A 16,261-nucleotide genomic window follows, 5' to 3' on the forward strand; every position below is an offset into this window, starting at 1 on the left:
GACACACATACACCTACCTCCTGGAGAGTGTTCTTGATCTGGCCAACTGTTGTGATGGGTGTTTTCTTCACCAGGGAAAGAATTCTTCGGTCATCCACCACAGTTGTTTTCTGTGGTCTTCCGAGTCCTTTGGTGTTGCTGAGCTCACCAGTGCATTATTTCTTTTTAAGGATGTTCCAAACAGTTGATTTGGCCACACCTAATGTTTTTTCTTTCTACATGATGTGTTTTTTTTTTCAGCCTAATGATGGCTTTCTTCACTGATAGTGACCGCTCTTTGGGTCTCATATTGAGAGTTGACAGCAACAGATTCCAAATGCAAATAGCACACTTAAAATGAACTCTGGACCTTTTATATGCTCCTTGTAAATGGGATAATGAGGGAAAAACACACACCTGGCCATGGAATAGCTGAGTAGCCAATTGTCCCATTACTTTTGGTCCCTTAAAAAGTGGGAGGCACATATACATACTGTTGTAATTCCTACACCGTTCACCTGATTTGGATGTAAATACCCTCAAATTAAAGCTGAAAGTCTGCAGTTAAAGCACATCTTCTTTGCATCATTTCAATCCATTGTGGTGGTGTATAGAGCCATAAATATTAGAATTGATGTTGATGTCCCAATATTTATTGATCTGACTGTATACTGTATTATAGCAGCAGCTTATCCCAAAATACTAGAAAACCCAAGTGGTTCCTACCGGAGTGTTTTGGGTTGAAAGCCTTAATGACATCATGAAAATGGAACAAGTCACGATAGAACAGAAAATGTTAATGCCATATGGACTGCTCATTTTATATCTAAGAACCCTTCCAAATTTACAGCTGACTTCCCAACTTGGCCTTCTACCTTTGTGGAAGGAGGAAAAAAACAACGCATTTTAGTCAAATAACTATGTTTATTTTTCTTCTTGAATGAAGCTGTAACATTATATAACTTAAGTCGCACCTAGAACTACCTGTGTTTAATATTAAATAGCTTTGTCCTTCTGCCTAGAAGCCTTAACCACTTGCCATCCAGCTTATGCCGATATATGTCGGCAAAGTGGCACATGTGCGCAAAACCACGTACCCATACATCACCTTGTCATCAGTGGCGCGCACGCCGTGGGAGTGTGCCTGCGGACTTGTTGTCTGCCGGTGGCACACGATCGTGGCACTGAGAGGCAGAATGGGGAGATGCCTATGTAACCAAGTCATTTCCTTGTTCTGCCTAGCAACATGACAGGAAACTACTGCTCCCAGTGATCGGGAGCAGCGATCTATGTCATGTTCTAGTGATCCCATTCCCACTACATTTAGAACATGCCGAGGGAACACAGTTAACCCCTTGATCGCCCCCTAGTGCTTAACCCCTTCCCAGCCAATTATATTTACACAGTAATCAGTGGATATTTTTAGCAGTGATCGCTGTATAAATGTCAATGGTCCCAAAATAGTGTCAGAAGTGTCCGATCTGTCCACCGCAATGTCGCAACCATGATAAAAATCGCAGAGAACCGCCATTACTAATAAAAAATGATTATAATTAAAAAATGGCATGAATCTAGCCCCTATTTTGTAGACGCGATAACTTTTGAGCAAACCAATCAATATACTGTATGCTTATTTTTATTTTATTTTTTACCAAAAATATGTAGAATATATATTGGCCTAAACTGAGGAAAAAATTATTTTTTTTATATTTTTTTGGGGTATATTTATTATAGCAAAAATTACATATTTTTTTTCCAAATTGTCGCTCTTTTTTTGTTTATAGCACAAAAAATAAAAAACGCAGAGGTGATCAAATACTACCAAAAGAAAGCTCAATTTGTGGGGAAAAAAGGACGTCAATTTTGTTCGGGTACAATGTCGCATTACCGAGCAATTGTCAGTTAAAGCGTTGCAGTGCCGTATTGCAAAAAAGGGCTTGCTCAGGAAGGGGGTAAATCCTTCCAGGGCTGAAGTGGTTAAAATGTATAAAGCTACACACTTTTCTAGCACCAACTGTTTTTTTTTTCAATTTTTGTGTAGGATACCAAACGTTGCTCTGTAGTTCAGCTCTAAATATTTCAGTTTACCCTGGAATTGTTGGCATTATATTTTCACTTTTCACCTTTTATTTAGAAACCTACAACAAATGCACCTTCAGAAATGTTTGAAAATGGCAATTTACAATCAGATACTTACAGGCTTTTTATTCCTTACAAAACTTATTTTTCTTTTCTTCTCTGTTCTTCTCATGGGGCTGTTTTCATGAAGGGCAGATAATTATATAACCTCTTAATTCCTGGAACTCTGGGTCTGCCCCATGGAATAAGTGACAGTGCACAGATTTTGAAGTTAACAGACAAGATTTCCCAGGAAGTTTCTGGTGATGTCGTTTTTCCAGGATGTAAGATGATTTCATATCAGCATCCTTATGTGATTTTATTTTGTGAAAGGGGGAAAGGTCTATTTTGGGTATGCCGTGTACAGAGAGGGGGCAGATTAATAAACCTGGTCATCTTTAACATGTATTGCAATGTAAATAAACCAAAAATTCCTGTTATAGGCAAAACATTATTTTTTTTTTGGATAGAGTAAGGGAGGGTTATAACCTCTGTCAGTTTTTTTTGCCATCTGTGTCCCATCTGGGAGATTTTAATAATAAAAAAAAACTAATAGGTGTTCTAAAAAAAGTTTTGTCTTAAGTTATGTATTAATGCAAAGCATGTTAGAACAGTGTAATTATTTTTGTATGTAGTTTATTTGCATCTGAACTAATTAACCAGTACCTCTCAGTATACCGATTGGTAGGTCATCCACTTTTAGTTACGTTATGCTACAGCTGCGATATAAACGAATAGGTTGATTTACTAAAAGCAAATAGGCTGTTCACGTTGCAAGTGACGTTGCACATGGCATGGTAATTTTCACCAAAACTTAGTGAATGTGATGAAATTTCCATCTGAAAAGAAAACCCAATCATATGCAAGGCATGCAAAAAAAACAGAAAATGTATTATCAATACTTACGATAATTTTCCTTTCCTGATGGACTCCATGGCAGACTATGTGCGGGTTAACCCCGCCTTCTCTCCAATGCTATAAGACTCCACTTCCATAAATTTGAGCTCACCACTAGAGACTGCATTCCATAACTAGCAACTCTTTGACCAATGGCTGGGAACTCCGTTTGCTATATAATCCATCAGGAAAGGAAAATTACGGTAAGTATTGATAATACATTTTCCATTCTCCTGACAGACTCCATGGCAGACTAGCCAGTCCACACAGGTGGGTATGCTGATCAAAAGAAATTTAATTTAGCCCATCAACTGACAGGATTCTTAAACCAAATCTCACAGAAGATAGAGACACAGGCTCTATGTAAAAATTGTGACATAAAGGTATTAATGGAGGCTCAAGAGGCCAATTTACAGATGTCTGGAGCCGCATGCCGGGCTGTTGCCCACAAGGCCACCATACCCCTGGTGGAATGTGCCATCACCGCCTCTGAAAGGAGCCAAGCCTTTAGCTCTATAAGCTTGCTGGATGGACTGGACGATCCAGACCGCAATTTTATGAACGAAGCTCGCTTTCCTCTGTTATTGCCTGAGTGCAAGATAAACAGGTAGTCGGAGCATCTAAAGGAGGAAGTAACTTGAAGGTATTCCTTCAGTATTTCTCTCACATCCAGAGGATGAACTTCAGAGGACCCCGGGGTCCTGAATGTAGGTAGGACAATTTCTTGGTTCCCATGGAAAACTGACGTAACTTTCTGGTTTGAGCCGAGCATAGAGCTGAGGACTACCCTGCCTGGAAAGAAAGTCAGGAAAGGTTCATCATGACCCAAGGACCCGATCTCCGAAAACCCTTTTGACCAAAGTAATGGCAACTAGGAAGGCAACTTTGCAGAAAAATCTTTGATAGAAAGCGGAGCAGATCCTGCGGTACTGGGACCAGTCAGCGAGCCAAAAACAAGAGAAGGATCCCATTTGGGGATTCTAGGTCTTCTTTGTTGCCTGAGTTTTGTCGCCCCATGAAAGAACTGCCAGATTAAAGGGTGGATGGCCCATGATGTTCCAGAGAAGGCTGACAGAGCTGAGACTTGAACTTGAGAGCTGATGGATAGAGACAGATCTAGGCCGGATTGGAGGAAACCAAGGATATCCTGGACTCCTGTATACCTGAACGATCTGCCCATAGAGGATGAGGATTCAATGAACTTGGCCCATATCCTCTCAGACTTTATTTATGCTCGATTTTCTCAAGCTCATGAGGGTGGAAATCACTCTTGAAGTGCACCTGAAAAATTACAGCCTTTGCCTCTCAAGAACCAGACCATCAGTCTTAGTGATGCCGGACACGGGGGCAGATCTGCCCTTGAGAAAGAAGGTCCAGCCTGGGAGGAAGAGGCACTGGGTCCCGGAAGTTGAGCTGGGTCAGGAGGGGAAACCATGGCCTGTTCGGCTTGGAGTCGGCTGCCCATAGTGACTCATGAAAAGAAGGCAATGGAGTGGCAGGGGAGCAGAATTCTGTGTTAAAGTCACCAGAAGAGGTTGTTTCTCATCATTGAGGTTAAGTGAATGGACTGATTGCCGTCCCCTGAGCACCACTGACAGAGAAACCCTGTCTGGAAAGGGCATAACCTCCACAGGGGACCATTTGATTATGAGGGTCATAGAGACCATTGTGCCGATAATTTTTCTATGGCACTGTGAGGCCTTTATGTGTGAGGGGCTCAAAGCCTGTGAGATTCTCCATCGGGTGAATGGGATCTTCTTCACTGGGAGAGAGATGGTGGTTTCCACCAGGTCAAACTGGGCCTCTAGGTATACCAGGCACTGAACTGGTTCCAGATGGCATTTCTCTAAGTTTAGGAGCCAACCAAGCTCGAGCAGTGTGGTAATAACCTGCTCTCTGTTGATCAATAGCTGCTTCTTGTAATAGGACAGTAGCAGGAGGTCGTTGAGATAGTGGTACAACCGTATCCCTTTTGTTCCGATGAGGGCCACTACAGCCAGAAGAACTTTTGAAAAGACTCAGGGTGAGGTTGTCAACCCAATAGGAAGGCAAGTGAACTGTAGATGTTCTTGCCCAACCCTGAATCAGAGGTATTTAGTATCTTCTGCCACAGGCACATGAAAAAAAGGCATCTTTTAAGTCAATTGAGATTAGCCAATAGCCTGGCTGCACAGCTTGTTGGACGGTAGATAAAGTCTCCATTTTGAATCTTTCGTATTTTATAAACTTGTTTAGGTAAGTTAAGTCTATCACAGGGCGCCATGAACCGTTTTTCTTCTGCACCAGAAAGAGAGGGGAGTATACCCCCTTAAACTCTTCACCTGTCAGGACAGGCACCACGGCTCTTTGTACTATCAGTGAATCCACATAGGTCCGTAACACCTGCTTTATTCTTTCTGACCATGGAAGCAGGGTGGAGATAAAGTTGAGAGGAGGTGTACTGGTGAAGAACCATGTGTGGCCTATGGAGACCGTCTTGAAGGTCCAGTAGTCCGAGACTGAGGCCACCCGGACGTGCCGGAAGAGAAGCAGATGCTCTCCCGATCCACCTGGGCAGGCCCAATCTCAAAAAGACTTAGCCGGCTCTCGTCCACTGGATGCCTGGCTTTTAGCAGACTTTTGGAAGGATGTCTGACCTCTGATCCAATTCCTTCTGAAATCTCAACTGGGCTCCCCTTGAATGCTCAGTACTGCATCTTCTGCGCTGAGGCTTCTTTTGACCTAACAAACACCTATCCTGGGGCAGGAAACCCGATTTCCCATCCATGGCTCGGGCTATGGCGCTATCCAGCCTGTTACCAAACAATAAGGGCCCTTCAAAGGGGATCCTACACAGGCCTGCTTAGATGCTGGATCAGAGAAGGGAGCAACCATTAGGCCTGCTTAGCTGTGACCAAGGATAGCATAGTCTGGGACAACAGGTGGATCAGATCGATAGAAGCTTCCCCCAGGAAGGCCGCTGCCGGTTTCAATTCCTGGACTGCTGAGCCCCTGGCCAGATCTTCTGAAACGCCCTTGAGCACGGAGTCTACATTTTTTGTCCAGGCTCCCATAGCCTTGGACGTAGCCGCCAGGGCAAGGCAGGTTTGCAAGTCATACCAGCTAGCTCATAAATTCTGTTGAGGTATTGGTCTATCCTCCTCTTAAGCCTGTCCTTGAAGGATACAGTGTCCTCTAAAGGAAGAGTGACGTGTTTGGTCAGTCGCATCAATGCTGCATCTACAAGAGGTGCATTTTCCAGATATTTCACTTCCTCTGCCTTGAAGGGTATAATCTGGAGGTTTTACTTGACATAGAAGTCTTCTTGTCTATCTTAATCCACTCCTCGTCAATGATATCCTTCAATTCAGAAAGGAACCGGAAGACGGAACGTTCCTTCCCCAGGTGCTTAAAGAACTTTCTTTGCTTAGCCAGAGCAATGGAAGGATCATCCCACTTAAGGACCTGTTTGACCCCCTTAATTAGTGGGGAAACAAGGGTGAAGCCAAATGCCACCGACAAAATCATCTCCCTCCAATTCGCTATCTGAAGAGCTGGGGGAGGCATTATAAGGCTGGAATGGTCTCGGATCCTCCTGAGCAGTCAGCCAGGGAGCCAGATAGAGCAGTAGACTGGCTCTGTGTGCGGGTTTTATCCCACTCCTAGGGATTGCTGCACCACCCAATCAACAAGAGCCTCCATTTGTTGGTATTCCGTCTCTTTTTCCCCAACTGACTGGGCATAACATGAATCACACATTGACTTGCCCTCCGGGACTCGTGTCTCACATCCCCAGCAGGCTCTGTGATCAGTGCGGCTGTCATAGCAGTGGGTGTGGTGTCTGGAGGAGGAATTGGAACATCTTCTCTGTCTGGAGGAGGAATGGGAACATCTCCTCTGTCTGGAGGAGGAATGGGAACATCTCCTCTGCTGGTGGGTCCTAGATGGAGAATCACGTCTAGACCTGGATCAGGAAGGTTGATGTTGCGGCCTGGCTAGGTCCCTGTTGTTTCTGACAGTAAACTAACTGTCTGACCTGGAAGGGCTAAAAGAGAAGCAAATAAAACAGGACTTTAGCGGTGTGGACATGACATACCAGTGTGGACGTGGCCCCCCCTTCTCACACCTCACGTACCTAGAGCATGTGGGTTGGCCGCATGAGGCAGTGACTGGTCCATAGCAACCTGGCGGATGAATAGGTGATGATCCTGCAGCTTTGTAGGAACGCTTACTTGTCCTAGAAGAAAGAAATGCAAATGCAGTGTAGCTTCCCCTTTAAGAGCCATCTCAGACCACTCCTCACCCTGCACCATAGTCCCAGGATGGAGCTTACCTTCATCTGGAAGCCTGGTGCATGGAGGAGCTGTAGCAAGTTGCCCACAGGAATCCCCAATATGACAGGAGCTGACAGGGATTTAAATTTCCTGCGGTAATGACATCACCACTGTGCCCCATCCGCACCTGCGCATAAACGGTTTTGCCCAAGGATCGCGCAGTGCACTGGGCCGCAACCCAGAAGAGGAAGCTGTGTCCTGGAACGCACCTTGCAGAACCAAAAGCAAAAGAAAAAATTTGCAGGAAAGAGGGGACGTGAGGGGGAGACAGAAGATCACATACAAAAAATTTCTGCCATGGAGGAAAGATAAATCTTCAGACCTGACAGCCGATCCACTGCTTCCTTGCCTGGGCATACAAAAGGCCATCCCCAACACTGGACATAGGGGCCTGGAGCCGCACACCCGCTCATGGCTGGGCCCTGGGCTATCTTCACACCACTAAGACATATGCCCGGCAACAACTTCGATCGATTTGGACGTCTGAAAAACGTAAGTGCATTGTTTGTAGGTTCAAAGAGGAGGACAAAAAAGGAATGCAGTCTCTAGTGGTGAGCTCAAATTTATGGGAGTGGGGTCCTATAGCATTGGAGAGAAGGCGGGGTTAACCCACACGTAGTCTGCCATGGAGTCTGTCAGGAAAGGCATTTTTGTTTAAGCATAACTGGATGAAGCAAGTCGGCAGGGCTTCACCGCATTCACTAAGTTTTGAGGAAACTTATTTAAAGTAAAACTCTCCTAGAAAGTGAACAATCTATTTCCTTTTGGTAAATCAATCCATATGTACCGCTGTCTAGCGACTATAATCCATGACAAGCCAGATTCAAGAGTCTGCTCACTACTATACAAGAGAAGCAAAATCAAAAGAAGAGGTATATACATAGGGGTTGATTTACTGAAGGCAAACAGACTGTACACTTCGCAATGGAAGTTGTTCTTTGCCAGAGAAATTTCCCCCAGATCCCAATCAATGTGGTGAAGCTCTGCTGACTTCCATAATCAAATCAATTGTGAGCAAAAATGCATTGTTTTAATTGGGTATGCTTTGCAAAGTGAAACTTTATCACTTATACTAAGCTCTGGTGCAAAGTACAACTTCACTTCCAAAATGAACAGGGTATTTACCTTTCATAAATCAACCCACGTGAGCTGCATAAAAATATAAATTCTCCAATAACTTTTAATTCTATCTTTAACTCTCAAGAAGGCAATGAGTAAAGCTGCAAGTACAGTAAAAAGAAAAACAAAATCCCCAAATGCATTGATTTTGGAGCAGATCCATGCCAGCTGGCATTTTGGCTGGCTTCTATAAGTATATAACATATAGTTATATATAATAGTTGGAGTCTGATTGGTTGCTACAGACAGCACATCTGCTTTTCACTTCTTTCAATTCATAGCAAATCCCTATTACTGTCAGTCTTTAGTTAACAAAGATTTACTTATGCTTCAAATAGTAAGGAACAGTTCAATGAATTCTACATCCATACTTTGTACAGCATAGTCTACAGTAATATGAAATCCAATGTACAGTCATGAAGTTAGTGAACTGTTTTATTATATTTAACCCTACGAGACTACCATATTAAATTCTACCACATCACTGGGAATTGAAGAATATTTTTTCTAGGTCAGGCCAAAGAAGGGTTACATATATATTTATAGACTGTCTGAAAGATTAATGAGAACATTAATTGTGGCCTATAAATCCATAACTGTCATATCTCTTGGAAAAAAAAAATGGCGTTGAAATAAAAATGGTAAATACGATTGCAAAATGATCAGAGGCGATTTAGAAGTGTTTCTTTAAGACATAATTTCCCATAGAGCAAAGAATACAATAGAAAGCCCCACTCTTTATATGGGAGGAACAGCTGTATTGAAGAAAAAGGACATTAAGATTTTGTCAAGACAGTAACATGAGTCTAACAAATGACTCTACTCTACATTATTTCCTACTAGTGAAAATTTAATTGCTCTATAAAAGAGTGCTTGCTAGAGCATATTTGTTATCTTTGGGCATGTTTTTTAGAATCTCACAAGCATACTGTACTGCACTTAGATAACCAAGTCCCGAGTGTATACCATCTGTAAGCTGCCAATCTACTTGATTCTACATTTACAGGTAGTGCAGATGTAAGGAATAAAACTAATCATATGATGTCTCATAACTTTAATTATGAACTTTCGCAGTTAGTTTAGTATTAAAAGCAGGGGCTGCCCGTCCATTAGGAGTGCTGCACCCCCTATCCTCATCGCCCCTTATATGTATAATGGATAGATTCATGCATAGCATAAATCTATCCACTGCTGCCATGGCCACCCACTATTTAAGTGTTCGCCCCCCTTTTGGGACACCAGGCATATGAATTACAGCGGCCAGGGGTTTTTTTTTTTAAGCACTGATAGGCTTCAAAATAGGGTGGGTTCGGGATACTGAGCATTGTGTCTGGAGCCCACACAGGTGTATTTACACTGATCCTCCTCCCGGCCAATTGGGAAGCAAGTATGAAACCTGTTTGCCGATTGGCCAAAACAACTGGCAATTGGATACCTAGTGCCGAGAGGAGGAGAGAGGAGACACCGCGGAAGCTGCTCCAGGAGAGGACAGCTTTCCCTGAGCCCGCTACGCTCTCACTGCTCGCATCCAAGGTAAGGACAGCGGGTGGGGGAGTGTGTTAGTGCTGTGGGGGGGGGAGTAGTGCCGCTCCATTTTGGGGGGGGGGGCTGCCACCCCCCCCCAAAAAAAACAACAACAGCCACCACTGATTAAATTACACCATGAAAACACTAATGAATAGGAAAATAGCTTGACGAGACATGAAATAGGCTTCATGCACAAAGATGGCACAAATGTAATCCCAAAGTTAGCATTTCACCAGTCCACATCAAAAGATACCTTCATAGGTACCACAACTAAAGATTGCCTTTACATCTGTTTGATATGCTTTCTTAAACACATTATAACAATAAAAAAAACAGCATATATGTTCTACAGAGAGCTTCTTGTATTCAGAATTTTAGAAGCAAGCCCCGGGGCGACACGTCGGCGGCCTGAGGGGGAAGCGAGGATGGCTGCGGGGGATTCGTTCTCAAGTAAGTAATTCATAATGAGCTAGTATGCTATGCCACCAAAACAGAAGCAGAATGAACGCTAAAAACCTAAAAATGCGAAACAAGCTTCCTATTTTTAAAAGACACATGGGGTTGATTTACTAAACCCAAATACAATGTTCATTTTGCAAGGGAATTTTCCTAGAGCTTAGTGAATGAGATGAAGCTCTCTCTGCTGACTTTAATTAAAATTGCAAAAATGCATTTATTTTAAATTTTCCTTACATGTGATTTGGTATTCTTTGCAAAGTGAAACTTCACCACATTCACTAAGCTCTGCAGCCAATTCTCTTGCAAAGTCCACCTTACCTTGCAAAGTGAACATTCTATTTCCATTTAGAAAATCAATCTCGTGGGAACAGATATAAACACCTTTCTTGTGAGTTCCGCAAAGGCATTAAGCGAAGATGTCAACCTTACAGTTTGGTGACACTTTCTTAGATTCCTAATGTCCATAGTTTTTCCATCATTTGTACCTGTTTCTGCATATGTGCTAAACTTAACCACCTTCTTACAACAAATTACTTTGTTGTTCAGGATATAGAGTAGCTGCAAGTTCATACTTGTTATAAGTTGTTTTAGAATTGTTGAAAGCTGGTGTTCACACCTGAGAGTTCAAGTCTCATACCTTTAAACTCCTTATGGACCAGAGCAATTTTTACATTTCCACTAGGGGCCTGTCTATTTGGCAATAACTTTCTCATTACTTAAGATAACAAAGTAATATATGCTAAGGGAGAGAACAGAATTGGGACTTTAAATGAAGCACACATCAGTAAAGGAGTAAGTCAAGTGACTATGATATTTATTTTATAAAGTCCATGATATGTTATACAAACATTTTGAGCATCAACCTCTAAAATGCTCTGGGCATACAGCCTCCACACAATAACTCATGGACTAATATTACACGGTAAATTACAATCCAATACACATTCGCATAAAACACAAAAAGCAGTAAATGCAAGTATAAACGTATCCTACTGTGGTTGAACCCAAAATGGACAGGATAACCATGGTAAGTGAATAATAGATTCAAAAATCGATAAACAATGCGTAAATAATAAATGATAAAACGGAGAGAATCATATAAATCTTGATATTCCAAGGTTGAGATAAAGGATAATGGCTAACGGCTCTACGCGTTTCGCGGTATTCCAACCGCTCATCAGGAGCATGCAACATGGAATAATTCTGCAAATCATATATAAATATAAAAATATGATGAATTGAATTATTAGATAAAAATTGACAAGGTAATTTGATTATTATAATTAATTTCAAGGCTGGGCGTCCAACTCACGTCTGCATCTGCGGGCCAGTAAAACAGCATCTGGGTCCGCAAAAAGATCTTTTTGCGGACCCAGATGCTGTTTTACTGGCCCGCTGATGCAGACGTGAGTTGGACGCCCAGCCTTGAAATTAATTATAATAATCAAATTACCTTGTCAATTTTTATCTAATAATTCAATTCATCATTTTTTTATTTTTATATATGATTTGCAGAATTATTCCATGTTGCATGCTCCTGATGAGCGGTTGGAATACCGCGAAACGCGTAGAGCCGTTAACCATTATCCTTTATCTCAACCTTGGAATATCAAGATTTATATGATTCTCTCCGTTTTATCATTTATTACTTACGCATTGTTTATCGATTTTTGAATCTATTATTCACTTACCATGGTTATCCTGGCCATTTTGGGTTCAACCACAGTAGGATACGTTTATACATGCATTTACTGCTTTTTGTGTTTTATGCGAATGTGTATTGGATTGTAATTTACCGTGTAATATTAGTCCATGAGTTATTGTGTGGAGGCTGTATGCCCAGAGCATTTTAGAGGTTGATGCCCAAAATGTTTGTATAACATATCATGGACTTTATAAAATAAATATCATAGTCACTTGACTTACTCCTTTACTGATGTGTGCTTCATTTAAAGTCCCAATTCTGTTCTCTCCCTTAACATATTATTGATAGGGATGGAGGCAGGCATTCCTTTAGTGCCAGCCTCATTTAAAGTCCAGAAAACTTTTTCTTTTTTATTATTAAAGTTATATATGCATTTGGGTAAATGTTGTAAAACTGGAGCTGAGACTAACCAGAGCAGCTATGCATAGTAACCAATCAGCTTCTAGCCTCAGCTTGTTCAGTTAATTTTTAGGCGAAAACTAGGCATTCTTTTGGCAATACTCTTTTGAAAAAATAATTTCATGTTCTATGGAATCTATAGACAAAAAGAAATAAACAAATAAAAATTTGGACCAGTGTTAGTTTTTTTTTGTTTTGTTTTTAATAAAGTAGTTTTATCGTAAATAGAAACAATGCATTTTATTCTATAATGTGCCCCTTTTAAAATTGCACTAAAATAATGTTCTTGTAAAAAACATGGCAAAGTTATTTGCAAACAAAAGAAAGGCTTTTTTGCCTATTTTTTTGCAACAAGCAAAACTAATGAAAAAAACATTGGTACAAAGTAAAAATAAATAAATATATAGAAAATCAACCAAAAATGACTAGCTACAGGGAGAAAGGAAGGATGTATTAAATTAGGACTAACTCTGGGTTAATAATGGGAAGAAAAAAAATTGGATCTACATATGACTGAAATAGTAAATACAAACAGTAACTTGAATAGTAGATACAAATAAACAATATATTGCTTGCTACAAGCAATAAAAATAGCAATTCATACTAAATCAGTTTTGAGACCCAATGTGCTCTTAATATTTTTGCAGCTACAACCTTACCTTACACTGATTAAGGATTACAATGCCAGAATTTTTGTAGTTTTTCTTTTTCATTCTGTACTTTGGATTTATGCATTCCCATTGCACCTATAATGAAAGCAGACAATTATAAGATACTTACTAAATCAAAAAGCTTTTTGTATGTTTTATCAGTATCAAAACATTGCATCAAAATATTTTATTAACCTTGATGTGCTTTTTACTTAACCTCCCTGTCGGTATGCTTAGTTCTGGTTTTAGGTGCTGAAAGCGGTACAATTATTTTGCATGGAAATTTGGCGTTTTATATTGTAGTCCTGTAATTCTTAGGAATAACTCTCTTAAATCTGTTCAAACCAGAGTCTAGCAGACATCCCGGGTATGATAGAGTTTATAATATAATAAATAATATGAAAAATTATTCAATAATGTAATCAAATCCTAAAACACTGAAAAAGGGACACTTTTTGGTTGCTATGGACAATCTCCAAATTCCAGGCAGAAATAACTGTATTTATAATATAAAAGTGCATGCAGGGCACTGCACAGACCACTAGGGACAAAAGGGGGTGTGTAATGTTTTTATACAGTACTGTAATCTGTAAGATTGCAGTACTGTGTGTGTTTTTACTTTTTTGAATTTGGCGCCGATCTCCGCTCTTGTGCGCCGTAACGTCGCAGGGAACGGAGCTCGGCGGCATACGGGCACTGTGTGAATTGAGCGGAGGACAGCTCGATCACACAGCGCGGAGGACATCGCTGGATCCAGGGGACAAGGTAAGTAACTTCTCCCTGTGTCCTCCCTGTATCCAGCGATGCAATCCCGAGTCTGGTTCGGGGTTACCGCTCGTGGAACTAAAATCCCAACCCGAGCCAGACTCGGGATCACCGCTAGGGAGGTTAATTATGAATGGCGCGTGGGCTGCTTCCAGTTAGGTTTGCATTTTAGATGCAACAAAAATGGTACACAATCTCTAACAATATTATAAGCTAAATAAATACTATCAAACCTATAAAAATATAAAGTGGATGTAAACCCTTGCATACTGTATACCCAGTGAAATATCAGATAATACAAAGGTACGAAACAAATCCTCCTACATACGTTTAACATGTATATCTGCTGTCTTCAGCTTGCTATATTCTTTAGAAAGTGAACATTATGTTTGAATTTTTTCTTCCTGTTCCAGCAGTGGGAGTGGAATCTTGGCATACACTGTGTGACAGCTGATTAGAGGAAAGGCACACACCCCTCCTTCATATAAGCAGAGGAACGATGATACTTGCAAAGCTGTGATGTGAATAGACCAGTCCTCTGCTAATTTATCTCTATGCACCCACCTGACACAAATTTCCAGCTGCTTTTATCTCCTGTGTCGGAGAACTTGTCAGAAGTTGCCATGCTGATAACAGAAGAATGGAGCAGTAGAAAGACACAGGACTTAGGGCTTTGGAGAGAGAGAGATAAACATTACAGATACAGTTGCAAAAAAAGTATGTGAACCATTTTGGAATGATATGGATTTCTGCACAAATTGGTCATAAAATGTGATCTTATCTTCATGTAAGTCACAACAATAGACAATCACAGTCTGCTTAAACTAATAACACACAACAAATTAAATGTTACCCTGTTTTTATTGAACACACCATGTAAACATTCACAGTGCAGGTGGAAAAAGTATGTGCACCTTTGGATTTAATAACTGGTTGAACCTCTTTTAGCAGCAATAACTTAAACCAAACGTTTTCTGTAGTTGCAGATCAGAAGTGCACAACGGTCAGGTGTAATTCTTGACCGTTCCTCTTTACAGAACTATTTCAGTTCAGCCATATTCTTGGGATGTCTGGTGTGAATCGTTTTCTTGAGGTCATGCCACAGCATCTCAATCAGGCTGAGGTCAGGACTCTGATGTATTTTCTTCTGTTTAAGCCATTCTGTTGTTGATTTACTTCTATGCTTTGGGTCGTTGTCCTGTTGCAACACCCATCTTCTGTTGAGCTTCAGCTGGTGGACAGATGGCCTTAAGTTCTCCTGCAAAATGTCTGGATAAACTTGGGAATTCATTTTTCCTTCGATGATAGCAATCTGTCCAGGCCCTGATGCATCAAAGCAGCCCCAAACCATGATGCCTCAACCACACTTCACAGTTGGGATGAGGTTTTGATGTTTGTGTGCTGTGCCTCTTTTTCTCTACACATAGTGTTGTGTGTTTCTTCCAAACAACTCAACTTTGGTTTCAGCTGTCCATAGAATATTTTGCCAGTACTGCTATGGAACATCCAGGTGCTCTTGTGCAAACTGTAAACGTGCAGCAATGTTTTTTTTGGACAGCAGTGGCTTCCTCTGTGGTATCCTCCCATGAAATCCATTCTTGTTTAGTGTATATGCCAGAGACTTTTGTAAGTCTTTAGCTGACACTCTAGGATTCTTCTTCACCTCATTGAGCAGTCTGCGCTGTGCTCTTGCAGTCATCTTTACAGGACACCCACTCCTGGGGAGAGTAGCAGCAGTGCTGAACTTTCTCCATTTATAGACAATTTGTCTTAACATGGACTGATGAACAGCAAGGCTTTTGGAGATACTTTTATAACCCTTTCCAGCTTTATGCAAGTCAACAATTCTTAATCGTAGGTCTTCTGAGAGCTCTTTTGTGTGAGGCATCATTCACATCAGGCAATGCTTCTTATGAAAAGCAAACCCAGAACTGGTGTGTGTTTTTTATAGGGCAGGGCAGCTGTAACCAACACCTCCAATCCCATCTCATTGATTGGACTCCAGTTGGCTGACACTTCACTCCAATTAGCTCTTGGAGATCTCATTAGTCTAGGGGTTCACATACTTTTCCCACCTGCACTGTGAATGTTTACATGGTGTGTTCAATAAAAACATGGTAACATTTAATTCTTTGTGTGTTATTAGTTTAGGCAGACTGTGATTGTCTATTGTTGTGACTTAGATGAAGATCATATCATATTTTATGACCAATTTGTGCAGAAATCCATATCATTCCAAAAGGGTTCACATACTTTTTTTTGCAACTGTATATGTGCCCAGGTCAAATTTCATGAATCGGGTTTACATCCACTTTAAGGTACAATGTAGG

The 16,261-nt window shown here is 41.1% G+C and overlaps 1 protein-coding gene across 2 annotated transcripts in view; it reads right to left on the reverse strand.

Moving 5' to 3' along the window:
- The window catches only part of CPNE4 (copine 4), a 660,573-nt gene that overhangs the window by 121,431 nt on the left and 522,881 nt on the right, over positions 1 to 16,261 (reverse strand). For both annotated transcript variants that reach the window (XM_077491511.1, XM_077491512.1), the window contains exon 9: positions 13,176 to 13,262. In XM_077491511.1, coding sequence (XP_077347637.1) covers positions 13,176 to 13,262 — 87 coding nt within the window. The remainder of the gene's footprint in view (positions 1 to 13,175; positions 13,263 to 16,261) is intronic.

Source organism: Lithobates pipiens, unplaced genomic scaffold (assembly GCF_037356315.1).
Source record: "Lithobates pipiens isolate NorthernLeopardFrog02 unplaced genomic scaffold, aLitPip1_a1.2 Scaffold_19, whole genome shotgun sequence".
In the NCBI taxonomy this organism is placed as follows: Eukaryota; Metazoa; Chordata; class Amphibia; order Anura; family Ranidae; genus Lithobates; species Lithobates pipiens.